General features: G+C 38.4%; 2 protein-coding genes across 2 annotated transcripts; both read left to right on the top strand.

Annotated features, from left to right (window-relative positions):
• The first annotated feature begins 3,843 nt into the window (after nt 1–3,843).
• LOC9268535 (remorin) lies at nt 3,844–5,657 on the top strand. Its single transcript, NM_001404046.1, has 5 exons — nt 3,844–4,046; nt 4,466–4,507; nt 4,623–4,710; nt 4,934–5,015; nt 5,117–5,657. The coding sequence occupies exons 1-5, from the start codon at nt 3,935–3,937 to the stop codon at nt 5,306–5,308; spliced, it is 516 nt and encodes a 171-aa protein (NP_001390975.1). The 5' UTR covers nt 3,844–3,934; the 3' UTR covers nt 5,309–5,657.
• Nucleotides 5,658–8,645: 2,988 nt separating this feature from the next.
• Nucleotides 8,646–14,213, top strand: LOC4349053 (DEAD-box ATP-dependent RNA helicase 12-like). The gene is made up of 10 exons (NM_001404048.1): nt 8,646–9,162; nt 9,662–9,722; nt 9,880–10,114; nt 10,801–11,039; nt 11,140–11,391; nt 11,478–11,658; nt 12,316–12,404; nt 13,300–13,373; nt 13,451–13,609; nt 13,697–14,213. Exons 1-9 carry the CDS (start codon nt 8,807–8,809, stop codon nt 13,527–13,529), a joined length of 1,566 nt encoding a protein of 521 aa, NP_001390977.1. The 5' UTR covers nt 8,646–8,806; the 3' UTR covers nt 13,530–13,609; nt 13,697–14,213.
• The last annotated feature ends 1,387 nt before the right edge of the window (nt 14,214–15,600 follow it).

Genomic DNA, 15,600 nt, shown 5'->3' with positions numbered 1-15,600 from the left:
TTATGACAGAGTAAATTAAACTTTTCAGAAACTGTTCATAGTACACTATAACTATCATTTGTACTAGATACGTCTATCAACGCTTGCTTATTAGCTTACCCTGCACATCCAAAATTTTAATTTTGTAAAACTCAATTTTGAAGTTGATTTTAGGGTATTTTTTTTCATCGTAGTATATTTTCTAGCATTTGTTTTTAAACTGCTAATATAACACACACATTTTTTTTACCCTTAAATTATTTTTGTTTGCTTCGTCATTTTAAAGAACCATTTGACGAATTTTGTGAAGGGGAATTTCAGAACCATAAGAAAAACCATGGGCTTCTTCAGTTACAACGCGCTTGGAGGAGCAGCTAGCAACAGCACCAGCAGAAAAGCCAAAAAAATCAGTGTGAAATCCTGCCTAAAACCCGGTGTCTAAGCACCTTTGTTAAGCTAGCTGTGCCGCATGTGACCACTGCTTATTCGCCACGATTAAGCAACGAAAATGGACGAAACGAATCGAATCAAGGAAAAGACCCGAGTTGACTGCCTGATTCTGGCACGTATCAGCAGTCATCAGTACATCGAGTCAAAATTTCTTCTGTTACTCGCAATGATCTCACATGCAATTTTATTAAGCACATGCAGATACTGATGATGCAGCTGATGGTTTTGTGTCAGCCCAATGTCTGAGCTTTGCTGGTTTAACAGTTTGGGCTCAAGCAGAAAGCAGATCATGATCAATTAGATCATTAATTATATTCTCACCTGAATCTGCTTTGGGCCATCCTCCCCTTGCAAAATGCAGCCAGCCATAGATTTTCTCCACGGTTTGCACAGGAGAATGGCGACACAGCATCAGAGTATTGCGAGATCTCCAATTGTCTAATCAGAATTGGTCATACTGTCATCGAATCACTTAAGCAAGCAAGCCACTCCCAGCTAACAGTTCTAGACTGCCTATAGCTAACAATGGGCTACCTACCTACGAATACATGGCCGTTCTTGACGGCTCCAACTTCATACAAGTGCACAAGAAAAGTCAGAAAAGGGTAGAGATTTGTCTCCTTCACACAGACAGAATCTTCATAAAAGATTAAAGATCTTAGTACTAGACTAATTCACTTTATTGACAAAATATTTGTTCTGGAAAGGCAGATAATCTGAGACGTGCATAAATATTACTTCCTCCGTTTCAGGTTATAAGACATTTTGACTTTAGTCAAAGTTAAACTATTTTAAATTTGATTAAATTTATAGACAAATATAGCAAATCAATAATTGAATATATTTCATAATAAATTTGTTTTGGGTAGAAAATGTTACTGTTTTTTTTCTACAAATTTGGCCAAAGTCAAAACGTCTTATAACCTAGAACGGAGGGAGTAGATAAGTTTACACTATATATAGAGTTTACACGACATATTTTCCCACTTACATATGGGTTATCTACCTGTGAATACATTGCCGTTCTTGACAGCTGCAACTTCGTACTAGTGCTAAAAAAGTCAGAAAAGGTTAGAAGCTTGTCTCCTCCACTCAGAATCTTCAGAAAAAGATACTAGTAGACTGATTCACTTTATTGACAAAATATTGGTTCTGAAAAAAAAAATTATGTGACAGGTGATCAGAGATCATGGATGTATCAGTATCAGGAGTCGCAGTCATTAGTTTCGTTTTTAAGCCTACAGGAAGAACATGTTTAATTCCTGATCGTGTGTATGTGAATTGTGAAACGGTGACGTAATTAGCCAAATAGCCAGGCATGTTTTGGATGATGAGGATCGATTTTGTGAATTGAGTTTGGTCAGGTACTCTTCCTCCTCTCTGTCTACTGCACAACAACTCCAATGAAATTATCATGATGCAACAGCAACCCAGATTAACAGACCAACTAGAAAACTGAAAATAACTTGATACATAATTTGCAGTGATGAAATCAAGTTGGGTTCCATTGCACACTAGCATCCCGACTGCTCACCTAACAGAAGGAAAAAAAAATCACATATAAAGAGTTTAAGACTGATGAGCCATTGTTGACATGCCAGACATGACAGTAGGACCAGGCAATGAGAAACCATAACAACCGAACTCACTGTCAGGCTGTCAACTCATATGGAACAAGAGAATAACCAAGGATTTAACCACATAATTAACTTCAGAAATGCATGTCGTTTCTGTCTCAATTTGTTGATTAAATGCTGTTGGTTATTGCTGGTGTTGAATGTGGACAGGTTAATCATGTAAAAATCATGTATAAGGCCATGTTTAGATTTCAATTTTTTTCTTCAAACTTCTAACTTTTCCGTCACATCGAACTTTCCTAGTACACATAAACTTTCAACTTTTCCGTCACATCATTTCAATTTCTTTAAACTTCCAATTTTAATGTGGAACTAAACACAACCTAATATAGGTTCATAAAATGTGAGGAATTGAACCTAACTGGATTTAAGCAAGCGACGCCTTCGCCCGTCGGGTCTGACGAAACCATCCTCCCAGCTCGAACTCGCTGGCCGATGTCGCTCTCGTGGATGAGCTTCTCGGTGAGAAAAAAGGTGAAACCATTTCGTGATCTTTAAGTTTTCCCGGGACCTTAACTACTCCTAGCTTATTAGGCACAAAAGGCACAAATCATCTCTCGCGTTGCACAATTATGCTCGTAAATTCAAACGGGTGATGTCATTCGATCAAATCCTAGATAAGATCGATTAATAAGGAAGGAAAAAAAGAGTATCTTTTTCTGGTGATTTGAAGTGTAAAATCGTGTACGGTGAAATCGATTAATTAGGAAGGAAAAAAGATTTTTTTTGTGATGATTTTTTGTGCAAAAATGGGTACGGTAGCAGGGATAAATGAGAAGAAAATGAGAGGTATTGGACAGTCGACACATGTAATCCTGAAGATGAAGGCTGTAATTGGGTTATGCCAGTAGATTGTTTCAGGGATTCAGGCCGTGTCACCTGTGTGCATTGTACTGGAAGAGAAGTAGCTTTCACTGATTCATCAAAATTTAAGTGCACACGGCACGGCACCCATTTGCTTGGTGACACAAAAGCAGGCGAAAAGATAGGACTAATGTGGAAATTTGCATTTCTCAAGAAATACTAGGTTATGAGATTGCAAGATTAAATTCAATCTTTTTTTTACGAGGTGTGAATGAAATGGATACCTAATCAGAACAATCAAATCACACAATGAAGATGAAGTTTCCGTTAGCAAGCTTTTCAAGCTAATAAACGACGTGTTTTGTGCGAAAACTTTCTATATGAAAGTTGCTTCAAAATATCTTAAATTTATAATAATTAAAACTCAATTAAACATACCCTAATAACTTTCTTGTTTTGCATGTCCGTATTTAGTATGAATCTTTATAAGATTCAAATGCAGCCTGTCAACTAATTCCTCCCATCACTCAAAAACGAACACAGGCCTCCCCTATTTCATAAGTTTTAAAGTCCAAGAATCTTTAGAAATCTGCATTTTTTTTCAGTGGATATACGAACCCCTCTGCACAGCCATTGGTATGGTATCTTGTTTCTCTGGCCAGAATCTGCACCAGCATACAACATACGAACTAAATCTTCATAAACCAAAAAAACCCATGGATACAGAAAGCGATGCATGGATAGAATTGTCAGTTGGCACGCCAAACTGACCATAGATTCAGCTAAAAAAAACAACAAAGGCCAGTCGAAAAGAAAAAGAATTTCCTTGAATCCTTATCACTGACAATCCAATCCGATTTCACCTGGTTGCTTGCTTCTGCTGCCATGCCATCTTCTCCCAACCAACCTGGGCTAATCAGTCGCCATCCAGCCAGCTCCTGTTAAAAAACAAAGAAGAACAAGAAGTAGAAGCAGTTCGTGTGCTTCTCTCATTTGTTCCTTGATATATTTGCTACGTCGTCAGAGAACTCGTGCAGATAGCTTCTTTGGCTGAGTTGTTGGAGATGGCGGAGGTGGCGCCGCCGGCGCCGGCGCCGGAGCCGACCAAGGACATCGCCGAGGAGAGGGCCGCCGTGCCGGCGCCGGAGGAGTCGAAGGCCATGACCGTCGTCGATGGTAAGTAAGGTCACCATGAAAACCATGTTTTCCATTGACAACCTTGCTTATTACTAGTTTTGTTGCTGTAATAATCCACCAAGCAGAGAACATGTTTTTGTTGCTCTGAGCTATTCCAGGTGCAACTTGTGAAATCTCTTGTTAATTTCTTCAGAAAGAAACATGATGAACATATTTCACCAGAGTGTATAATATATGAAGAAACTAATTAGCACCAACATCTCTGCAACTACCAGTTAATTTGAATCTGTTAATATGAACCAGATAGCACTATGAAGTCTGAATCTTTTCTTCTTGTTTTTGAATGCTACCCTCTGAATGTTTCATGTTTACACAAGGAGATGTGACATATAGTCAGGAAAACTTCTAGGACAAAATTCATCCAAAATATCAAAATTGTTCCCTTTTTTTTTTGCCAGATGCTGAGAAAGCTGCAGCAACAGGTGGCTCACACGAAAGAGGTAATAATAGTGATTCTCCATCCTCTACAATTGCCTGAGATCAAGAAGCTGCACACAGCCTCTCGAATTCTCGATCTGATACACACACAAACCATTCCTCTCTCGTGTTCATCAGACGCTCTCCTGACGACGGTCGCCACGGAGAAGAGGATATCGCTGATCAAGGCGTGGGAGGAGAACGAAAAGGCCAAGGCCGACAACAAGTCAGTAATACTAATAGTAGCTCTTCTCTCACTTCTTGCCAAGGCTGAGTTATTTTCTTCAACTTTGAACCGTGCTCGCTTTTCATTAGCACGTTTTTTAAACTATTAAATAATGTGCTTTATAAAAACATTTTATATAGAAAATAAATTCAAACTAGGTCGAAAGATATAAAATTCCTGCATTCCAAATGAGCCCTCGGTTAACTGAAACTTTCGCGCACAGGGCGGCCAAGAAGTTGGCCGACATCGCCTCATGGGAGAACTCCAAGGTGGCCGAGATCGAGGCCGAGATTAAGAAGTACCAAGTAAGTTCAGCTCAGCTAAGTTCATCAACAAGCAGAACAAGGAGAGATCAATTATGTGTGTGTGAATCATTGAGTTGATCGATCGGTTCATATATATGCAGGAGTACCTGGAGAGGAAGAAGGCGGAGCAGGTGGAGAAGTTGATGAACGGCGTGGCGAAGGTGCACAGGGCGGCGGAGGAGAAGCGAGCGGCGACGGAGGCGCGGCGAGGGGAGGAGGTGGTGAAGGCCGAGGAGGCCGCAGCAAAGTACCGCGCCAAGGGAGAGCCGCCCAAGAAGTTGCTCTTCGGTTGAATCTCTTCTCGGTCATCTCCATTGATCGTCGTCGTCGTCGTCGTTGTTGTAAATGTGTGTGCGACAGTGTGAGTGTACCGGTGTCAAGTTCAGATAGCTAGTGGTTGGATGTATTTTCTCAGTTGTTTGTTTTCGTTTAATTTCATGTACAGGGCAGCTATTGCAGTCTCATGTGAAAAAGGGAACATTTATTATGTACAGACATGATGTTTTGGGGTCTTTATTCGGATTCGGCGGTGAAATTGTAACATTTTTGTGCCTGTGGTACTTGGCTAGTACTCATGTATAAGAGGCTTACCCATTTGACATTATTAAAATGTTGGTGCTGTTACGTATTGTCGTGTTTTAATGAGTTATTACTTTTAAGTGAAATGATTAGCTAGAGAGGTCCAATACTAGTTGTGTTTCACATGTTTAGCTACTACTCCTCCATATTTCAATGTATGACACCGTTGACTTTTTAACCAATGTTTGACCATTCGTTTTATTCAAAATTTTTGTGCAAATATAAAAATATTTATGTTATGCTTAAAAACATTTGATGATAAATCAAGTCACAATAAAATAAATGATAATTAAATAAATTTTTTAAATAAGACAAATGGTCAAACGATAGATAAAAAGTCAACAGCGTCATACATCAAAATATAGAGGTAGTATTACGGAACACACAGACAAGTTATATGCACGCAAAGACATCACAAACTTGAGGTGCTTCTTCTTAAGTTACGAAATAAAGCCCTTTCATATTCGTTTCCTATTGGTTTTCAACTCGTGTTAGGGTGCCAACATGAAAAAGCGATCAAAATTCAATATACGACCTTTAAATATAACTAGATAAATTTAATTATAAAGGTCTAGAAACAAACTACTTCCTATACAATCAGTACATTTTATCAACTCACTCACCATATATTCTCTCTGTTTTAAAATGTATCACACCGTTAACTTTTCACATAACGTTTGGCTATTCATCTTATTTAAAAATGTAGCATAAATATATAAAAGTATAGGTTAAGATTATATTTTATTTTGAGATGTTCGAGGGTACTTAACGGTGTAGGCCCCGTTTAGTTCCAAATTTTTTTTCTCAAAAACATCACATTGAATCTTTGGACACATGCGTGAAGCATTAAATATAGATAAATGAAAAAACTAATTGCACAGTTAGGGGGAAATCGCGAGACGAATCTTTTGAGCCTAATTAGTCCATGATTAGCCTAAGTGCTACAATAATCCATATGTGCTAACGACAGATTAATTAGACTCAAAATATTCGTCTAGTGCATTCCAGGCGAGTTATGAAATTATTATTTTCACTAGCAAATATGCCCGTGCGTTGCAACGGGTGAAAAAACGTAATGATAATATACGTTTTTCATGCATAACCATGTCGATAACAATCAGAAAATTAGAACTACGAAACTTTATTTTCTAGCGCGTTTTCTTTTGTGCTTTTTTCTGACATTTTTCCCTCACGTGTTTTTTTAAACCGTTTTTATTTTCTCGCGCATTTTTTCCTTTTTTAATATACTGTAGAAACTTCTCTTTTTATAGTTAGATTAGATTAGATTAGAGATAAAGAAGATATATAAATGGACTAAAAAACGACGAATATAAATTTGACTTTTTTCCTCCGCGCTTTTTTCCGTCCTTTTAATTTTTTTTCTCGTGCATTTCTTTTACGAAGGGTTTTTTTCACCACTTTCACATAGTGTCAAACCTTTCTAGATATAATAGGATTCGATTTTTTTTACCGCATCACGTATAATTCCTTTTTCTTTAGAAACAGACAATTTTTTCGCCCTTTTTTATCGCGTCAACGGAGTCGGAATCGTTTTGATTCTTTCCCCTTTTTTTTTGGATCGGACAGATTTTTTTTTGCCCGGTTTATTTCGCCCGATCGATTTTTTTTACCGCGTCACATATAATTCCTTTTACTTTGGATTTTTTTCGCCCTTTTTTTACCGCGTCGACGGAGTCGGATTCGTTTTGATTTTTTTTCTCCCTTTACTTTGGAATTTTTTCGCCCTGTTTTCACCACGTCGACGGAGTCGGATTCGTTTTGATTTTTCCCCTTTTTGGCTTTTTTTGATAGGACAGATTTGTTTTTTTTTCGCCCCGTTTTTTTATCGGACTTTTATCTTTTTTTTCGCCTGGTTTTTTTATTTTTTTTACCGCGTCACATATAATTCCTTTTTCTTTATCGGAAAGTTTTTTTTCGCCTTTTTTTACCGCGTCGATGGAGTCAGATTCTTTTCAGCTTTTTCCTTTTCTTTTATCGTACAAATTTTTTTTTCGCCCATTTTTTTTTCTCCTGTTTTTTTCGGATCAGACTATTTTTTTCTTTTTTCGCCTGGTCGATTTTTTTACCACGATATATATAATTCCTTTTTCTTTGGAATAGGACAGTTTTCTTTTTATTTTTTTAAACTCTTTTTACCGCGTCGATGTAGTCGGATTCGTTTCGATTTTTTTCCTTTTTTTGCTTTCTTTTTTGTCAGACAGATTTGTTTTTTTTCCACCCGGTTTTTTTCCGCCCAGGTTTTTTTATCGGACTTTTCTTTTTTTTTTTTTGCTCCACGATACATATAATTCATTTTTCTTTGGAATAGGACAGTTTTCTTTTTATTTTTTTAAACTCTTTTTACCGCGTCGATGTAGTCGGATTCGTTTCGGTATTTTTTCCTTTTTTTTTTGTCGGACATATTTGTTTTTTTTCCGCCCGGTTTTTTTTCGCCAGGTTTTTTTATCGGACTTTTCTTTTTTTTTCGCTCGGTTTTTTTCTCTCGTTTTTTGACGGACGACAGAAGCACCTAGAGAAGTGTTTTTTTTCTTTTCTCCAATCCAATACAGATCGGATCTCTTCCAGGGAAATCAGATTTTTTTTCTCCAGGGAATCGGACTCTTTTTTTTTCGCTTTTTTTATTCATTAAACGGTTTGTCTCTCGGACTTTTTTTTTCCCTTTTTAAGGGATCGGGTGTTTTTTTGCCAGGGACGGGTGTTTTTTTCGCCCGGTTTTTTTTTTTCACTTTTTTTTTGGATCGGACTTTTTTTTTCGTCCGGTTTTTTTATCAGACAAACTTGGTTTTTTCTGCCCGGTTTTTTTCACCCGGTTTTTTTGACGGACGATGGAAGCACCTCTTATTTTTTAAGTAGTAGTAGATAGTAGAGTAGTAGATTCGTGTCCGAAAAACCCTTCTCACACAAAAATATCCAATGTGACACCCAAATTTTTTTTTCGGGAACAGTAAGCGAGTAACACGTGCGCTCGTGCAGGGCGTGTACCAGAACCAGGAAGGCCAAAGCCAAACACAACCCCTCCCATTCAAAAATATCAGCCCCTCTCTCTCCCGATTCCGACTTCCTCCTGATCCACCTCCAAAGCCCACGCCACCCGCACCGCACCACCCAAAGCGGGGGGAAACCCAAACCGGCGAAACCCTAGATCTCTCTCCGCTCCGCCTCGTCGCTCCCCCAAACCCTAGATCCCCGCCATGCACCACCCCAGGGCGCGCTACCCGCCCGGCTACACCTCCGGCGGCGGCGGCGGAGGCGGAGGCGGAGGAGGAGGCGGCCGTGGTAATGGCGGCGGCGGATTTGGAGGAGGTGGCGGCGGCGGCGGCGGGAACCACGGCTACTACGGCCGGGGTCCGCAGCCGCAGCCGCAGCAGCAGCACTACCACCACCAGGCGCAGCAGCTGCATCAGCATCAGCAGCAGCAGCAGCACGCGCAGAGGAACAGCTCCTCGCAGCAGCAGCAGTGGCTGCGGCGGGACCAGGCCACGGCGGCGGCTGCGTCCGGGGAGGTCGCGGCGAGGACGGCGGCGCAGCTGGAAGCCGTCGACTCGAGGTATGTGGATTTTTTACGCGGTTTTCCGGTAACGCTGCTTTGGTGCCTGCCAGCTGCTAGGGTTTGTGTTTTGTTGTTAGAAGAAAGCAGAGCGTATACTGCGTTTGGGAGTGTAGGATGGCGAGATTGAGGCGTACGAGTTGATCGCATGGATTGGATGTAATTTGGGGGGTTTGGATTGTGCGCATATTATTCAGCTATTAACAGTGTTCTGTTTAAGCTATTTATATGGCAATAGAGGGTTTGTCTCTACTTGTTTGTAATATTCATGTTTCACTAGCTTCTGTGCTTGCAGGACTCCTGCTTGCTTGCCCCTGCATTTTTTTTCTTTTCAGAACCCAGAAAACACGCCATCTTGCCATTTTATTGCATTATTAATTTATTCGGGTGTTTTATATTTCCTTGCTGTGGGGTTTGAAATAGGAAATGTTGCATCGAAGTCATTCTTGTGGCATCTTTAATAACTTCATTGATCATTATTTTTTTTGGGCTCTTTCAGCTCTGAAGATTGGAAGGCACAATTGAATTTGCCAGCTCCAGATACACGTTATAGGACAGAGGTGAAATTCTGCTGTGTATTTGTAGTATTGTTTCTACTATACATCATCATTTACTTCGTTGGTTTGAGCAAATGTTGGATGGAATATTTGAATGGTAACCATTTGCTAGTGTTATGTGGTGCTGATGCTGTGTTCTGCAACATATGTTTTTATGCAGGATGTCACTGCAACGAAAGGCAACGAGTTTGAGGATTACTTTTTGAAACGTGAACTACTAATGGGAATATATGAGAAAGGATTCGAAAGGCCATCACCTATTCAGGAAGAAAGCATTCCAATAGCTCTGACTGGTAGCGATATTCTTGCAAGAGCTAAAAACGGCACTGGCAAGACTGCCGCATTTTGCATTCCCGCACTTGAAAAAATTGATCCAGAGAAAAATGCCATACAAGGTGAGCTCTTCACTCTTGTATTCTTATTTATAAGGAACCATAACATTAATATTTTCTTGATTGCTGCTCCCAACATTTTAAACTGCACTGTTCTTTCCGGCATTCATGTTGATGCATCTCAAATTCAGAAATTCATTAATTATGGGTAGTATCTTAGTTGTGTATGCTAGATCCATATGAACTTCAAAAATTCAGTGCACTTTTTGTATACTATACTTAGAGGGAATTATTGGCATGCAAATTGTCTGACAGTCTTTTGTACGAGAACTTATGATTGTGTCTTAGCAAACTATTTGCTCTTTAGCATTATCTACCGTATTGACAGACAAAAATTATGAACAATGCAACAGGCATTTTCTTAGCTGATCACTTCTTTTGCCTTTTTATGGGGTGCTGGTATTTCAGGGTGTCTATTCTCACTGAGCTTTCTCTTGAGATTCCCTTGTAAAGCTGGCTACCCCAGCTATTAATGTAAGATTTCAATTGGCTATATGAAACTTTTAAAAGGGCAATGTTTCTGTGGTGCTAGTTTTATACCCACCTTTTATTTAATTTATCGTTTCCTACTCTTTTGGTTCCCCAGCTATTGCCGTTCCCTTCTTTTGGTGAGGAATCTTTTGTCTTTCATGTTTACAAACAATACATACTGTTTATGACTCTGTTGGATCTGTGGATTTTATCTGCAGTTGTTATATTGGTACCAACACGGGAACTAGCTCTGCAGACCTCACAAGTTTGTAAAGAGCTTGGGAAGTATCTGAATATTCAAGTTATGGTTAGTACTGGTGGAACCAGCTTAAAGGATGACATTATGCGTTTGTATCAACCTGTTCATTTACTTGTTGGGACACCTGGTCGGATACTAGATCTAACTAGGAAGGGCATCTGTGTGCTGAAGGATTGTTCAATGCTCGTAATGGATGAGGTATCATGAGTAGCACTCAATTAGGGTCATGCTTTTGTTAATTTATATATGTTTCAATCACAACTATGTTATAATTTTTCAATTTTTTTATGATCTGCAGGCAGACAAACTGTTAGCTCCAGAGTTTCAGCCTTCCATAGAGCAACTCATCCATTTCCTTCCAGCTAATCGTCAACTATTGATGTTTTCAGCAACCTTTCCAGTAACCGTTAAGGATTTCAAAGAGAAATACCTACCTAGGCCTTATGTTATTAATCTCATGGATGAACTAACACTAAAGGGAATTACACAATACTATGCTTTCGTGGAAGAAAGACAGAAAGTTCACTGTCTGAATACACTTTTCTCGAAGGTACAGCTCACCAGAAATCCTATTTTTTCTGTCTTGTCCATCTTTAAGCATAAATTGACATAATTTCCCTTCTTTGTTTTGGTCAGCTTCAAATAAACCAGTCCATTATATTCTGTAACTCTGTTAACAGAGTTGAGCTACTGGCTAAGAAAATCACCGAGCTTGGCTATTCATGCTTCTACATTCATGCAAAAATGTTGCAAGACCATCGAAACCGAGTGTTTCATGATTTTCGCAATGGTGCTTGCAGAAACCTTGTGTGCACAGGTTCTCTACCTTTTGCCTTGAATATTTTCTGCTATTTCAGCTAGTGTTCTGTAGCATATGCTGTGTTACAAAAATCTTGTTTTACGTTATCTTCTGATATCCTTATTTGTTGAATAATGTATTGTACCATCGTTGTATTTTGACTTCTCAAGCATGAGATTTGACCTCTGATTTCTGAGTAAATAATTTTCAGAATTCTTTGGCTAGTTTATTAGTTACACGAAGGCTTTTGCTGCTTTTGCATGCTCTTACATCATAAAATAGGCTCAGAAGTAGCTTCCGGAGCATGGAATTTACTACACATGATACATGAGCTGCCAAAGCATGCCCACTGTTCTGTGCTCATAAGACTAGGTACCCCCCAGGCTATGTCTAGACTCTAGAATGCTCGTAGTTCGAATGTTCCACTAATAGTTAATGCACTAGAAAATAACTTGTTTGGCATGATGTCTAGAGCATTTTTTTTCACTTGACCTTCCATGTCTACTTTTTTTTGTACTACTATTGAAATAATGTTTGGATCTAGATGTATTGTAATTGTTTCAAGCCATGATTCTTGATGTGTGTGGTAAGTGTATCTCCTTTTGTGTGTGCACCTATCAGGTTGACTTCTTTTATTACATATAAACGATTAATTAATGTGACATGTCTTTGCAGATCTGTTTACAAGAGGAATTGACATCCAAGCTGTGAATGTTGTCATTAATTTTGACTTCCCTAAGACTTCTGAAACATACTTGCATAGGGTAAGTTGTTTCCTCCCGTTCCAAAAGAAAATATTTTCCTATAATCTGTAATCATGTAAAGCTATCAATATATATATGGGTTGAATGCTTGATCGTTCTAAGCTGAATGCTTGAATGCCAATTCTCATTCAGATTTGCTATACTTATGGGTTTTGCTTGTTCACAAATAAGAACTTCAACACAAAAATCAAATCTAGGGTTGCATCTTGCATGAGTGATGGTGATTTACCATTGTGCAGTTTGCTTTTGTTACTGTAAGTTGGATCTTCATGTACACTTGTAGGCAAGGTATTTAGTATCGAGATACTAGGTAGGATCGTTTTTTATTTGTAGTACCATAGGATCAGGATACTATCAGATTTTAGAAAATACATATTTTTATATAAAATATGTAATATGTTGTATAAATTAAAGTATATAATATTGATTTTGATAAATCTAATTGGTTTTCATATAAACTTGAGATATTTATTCACATTATTGATATCCACCTTTTTTAAAATAATATTTTGTAGGATTGTAGGGATCATTGAATCGGGATACTACATAAGATTTCGTAGGATCGTGTGGAAATGAATAGTAAGATCGAGATACTATGAAATTTAGGATATTTGGTGGGATCGGTATCGTTTCGACTTGGTAGGATCGTAGTATCATAAGGTGGATATGAATCGGGATATTGACAACCTTGCTTGTAGGTAATATAACATTTGGAACATGTGTTTGATTATGTTTACCTGCATGATCTTGATTAACATTAATATTTTATTAATTTGGCTCAATGGTTGGTTCACTGTGCCCTTTCATTTTGCTGCTTTGTGTGGTCTGAACTAATAAACCTGGTGGTTTTTTATATTTTGTTACTTCTAAAAGCTCTGTATTATTTTTTCCTTAGGTTGGTCGTTCAGGGAGATTTGGACACCTTGGTTTGGCGGTGAACTTAATCACTTATGAGGACCGTTTCAACTTGTAAGGATGCTTTGCCAGAGTAGATCCTGTTGTTTACTCTTGTACCAAGATTCTGACCTGTTCATCTTCCTTTATAGGTATCGGATTGAGCAAGAACTTGGGACAGAAATAAAAACGATACCCCCACAAATCGATCTGGCAGTGTATTGTCAATGATCAATGTAACATTGTAACGGTGTTTTTATCATTTACTTATTGTTAGGCAAGTACATCAGATGTACATAGCACCTCATCAGGTAAGCAGTGAATTTCTTAGCTGCCACTCTTTCAAACAACATGACATATTGTTTCAGGTAATAATTGAAGTTCTTTTGTATACCCAGGGTTTTATTTGGTGCCTTGATGACACATCTAAGCTTATATTCCATTAGTGAGGAAGTGTTTTCTGTCGGCACTGATACTAATCATGTTAACTGTGGACTTGCATTTTTGGCTGCTTGAAGACGCTGCTTGAAGACCCAGGGCTGCGGCCAAACTGAACCTTTTTCTTGCTCCTTGTATCTGCTCAATATTTGCTTTATATTCATTTGCTAGCGACAGTTTTGGTTGTGTTATATTAGGATACTGCTGCTTGAGTCTGTTACCGTCACTGTGGTTCCTTAATTTTCCTTTCCTTTTTCCCTTTTCTTCTCATGTTTGGATTGGACTAGTAGAAGTATTTCCCTCACTGTATTCCTCGTGTCAATTTCTATTATCCTTGGTGTAGACTGTTAACTTTCTTTAATTTACCCTCGTTTCGTAATATGTATCCTTGCTATTTGTGATGTTTTACACCTACTTCTGTTTGACCCATTACAAGCTTATTACAAGCTGCAATATATAATCTGTTACATAGACATTAACTTTGCCTACTTACCGAAAATTCGAGATATCACATGTTCCTTTTTTCCTAGAACTGAGATAAACGAAATATTTTGTGTTTCTATTGTGATACATGTAGACAGGGTTTCTCTTACAGCGGGGGTAAGCGGTAGTGCTTGGTGGATTTTGAGCAAATTAAAAAATTCCAAAAAAATGGAAAAAAAATCATGGATGTATTAACGATAGATGGTGAAGAAGTTTGTTGAAAGTGCAAGTGTAATAGAGGATCAAATTTGTGGGCAAAACCGATAATAGTTTAGGGTATGGGGAATGGAAAAAAGAACATAGTGTTGGGGGCCTTCCTTTGTATTACGGTACTCTTGAATTATCATGCTATGAAGTCCATAATATAGAAAAGGTAAGCTTATGCTGAATTTTTGTATTTTATATCCACAAGTTAGGTTTGCAAGTATCCTATATATTTTTCTAATTATCCCCAACTTCTACACGCATTTAAGTGTTTTTCCATTTTTTTAGCATTTTTTTCATTTTCTTTTCACATTTTCTGCCATACATGTCAAGGTTATCATGCTAATGTCGCGGTTACCGCGGTAAACCGTGCACTTACCACGACCAAACTGTGAAACCGCACAAATTTTGAATTCAAATTTTTGAAGATGGAATTCACACGGTTACCGCGGTAACCGCCTTACCGCGGGAGGTGATAACCCATCCCAAACAATAAGTTAAACCCTGTATATAGATCGAATTCAGTATTGCATATTCGAGATATCAAGTGATATATGTTTTTGTTTACAAAGAATTTCATGATCATATGAATAGATATAAAATAGATATAATGTCTCTCCATTTGACTTAAAAATTGACTTTTCCCCGTATATCCCGCCATTACAGTATGTATATCTGAATACCATTTTGGTTAGTGATGTTAAGTCCTACTAGTCCACTACCAGCATGAGAGCTGATCAGTCCTCTACACTTGATCCTTCAATGATGACACTTTGATGAACATAACAACCATTCATATAAATGGCATTTTTGAGGGAGTATAACGAAAGGGAAAACAATTTTATGATTGGCCCACTGACTTATGGGTTCCATCCTGAGTCAGCCGCCACATTGGTTAAAACCGTCATCAATACTGCCATGGGACCTAATGTGACCCTGTTTTGTAAGATTTGGTATATATCATATCTGGTATTCTGGTTCATGGATGATTTTGAAACTCGACGACAAGATGAGGGATCTCAAGTGAACTTCTTCCTATCGATAATTGTTGAGCAACTACTTAGCATTGTGCGCCACTTCGTGCGTTGTCGCTTTGTGTTGGTAGAGGGCAACTTCTAGGGGTGAAAATGGGCACGAAAATTCCCGATTGACTGTTTCCAATTTTTACCTGACGAGC

This window comes from Oryza sativa, chromosome 10, assembly GCF_034140825.1.
Source record: "Oryza sativa Japonica Group chromosome 10, ASM3414082v1".
Classification (NCBI taxonomy): domain Eukaryota; kingdom Viridiplantae; phylum Streptophyta; class Magnoliopsida; order Poales; family Poaceae; genus Oryza; species Oryza sativa.
Note: the sequence above shows the minus strand (reverse complement) of the source record. Positions and strands in the feature narration are given on the sequence as shown.

Excerpts from the sequence above, each read along its gene's own strand:
- LOC9268535 (NM_001404046.1), top strand. The coding sequence starts at position 3,935 with ATGGCGGAGGTGGCGCCGCCGGCGCCGGCGCCGGAGCCGACCAAGGAC. Across the intron at positions 4,047-4,465 it reads GGCCATGACCGTCGTCGATG|ATGCTGAGAAAGCTGCAGCA; the intron begins GTAAGTAAGGTC and ends TTTTTTTGCCAG. Across the intron at positions 4,711-4,933 it reads AAGGCCAAGGCCGACAACAA|GGCGGCCAAGAAGTTGGCCG; the intron begins GTCAGTAATACT and ends TTTCGCGCACAG.
- LOC4349053 (NM_001404048.1), top strand. The coding sequence starts at position 8,807 with ATGCACCACCCCAGGGCGCGCTACCCGCCCGGCTACACCTCCGGCGGC. Across the intron at positions 12,405-13,299 it reads CTGAAACATACTTGCATAGG|GTTGGTCGTTCAGGGAGATT; the intron begins GTAAGTTGTTTC and ends TTTTTTCCTTAG. Across the intron at positions 13,374-13,450 it reads TATGAGGACCGTTTCAACTT|GTATCGGATTGAGCAAGAAC; the intron begins GTAAGGATGCTT and ends CTTCCTTTATAG.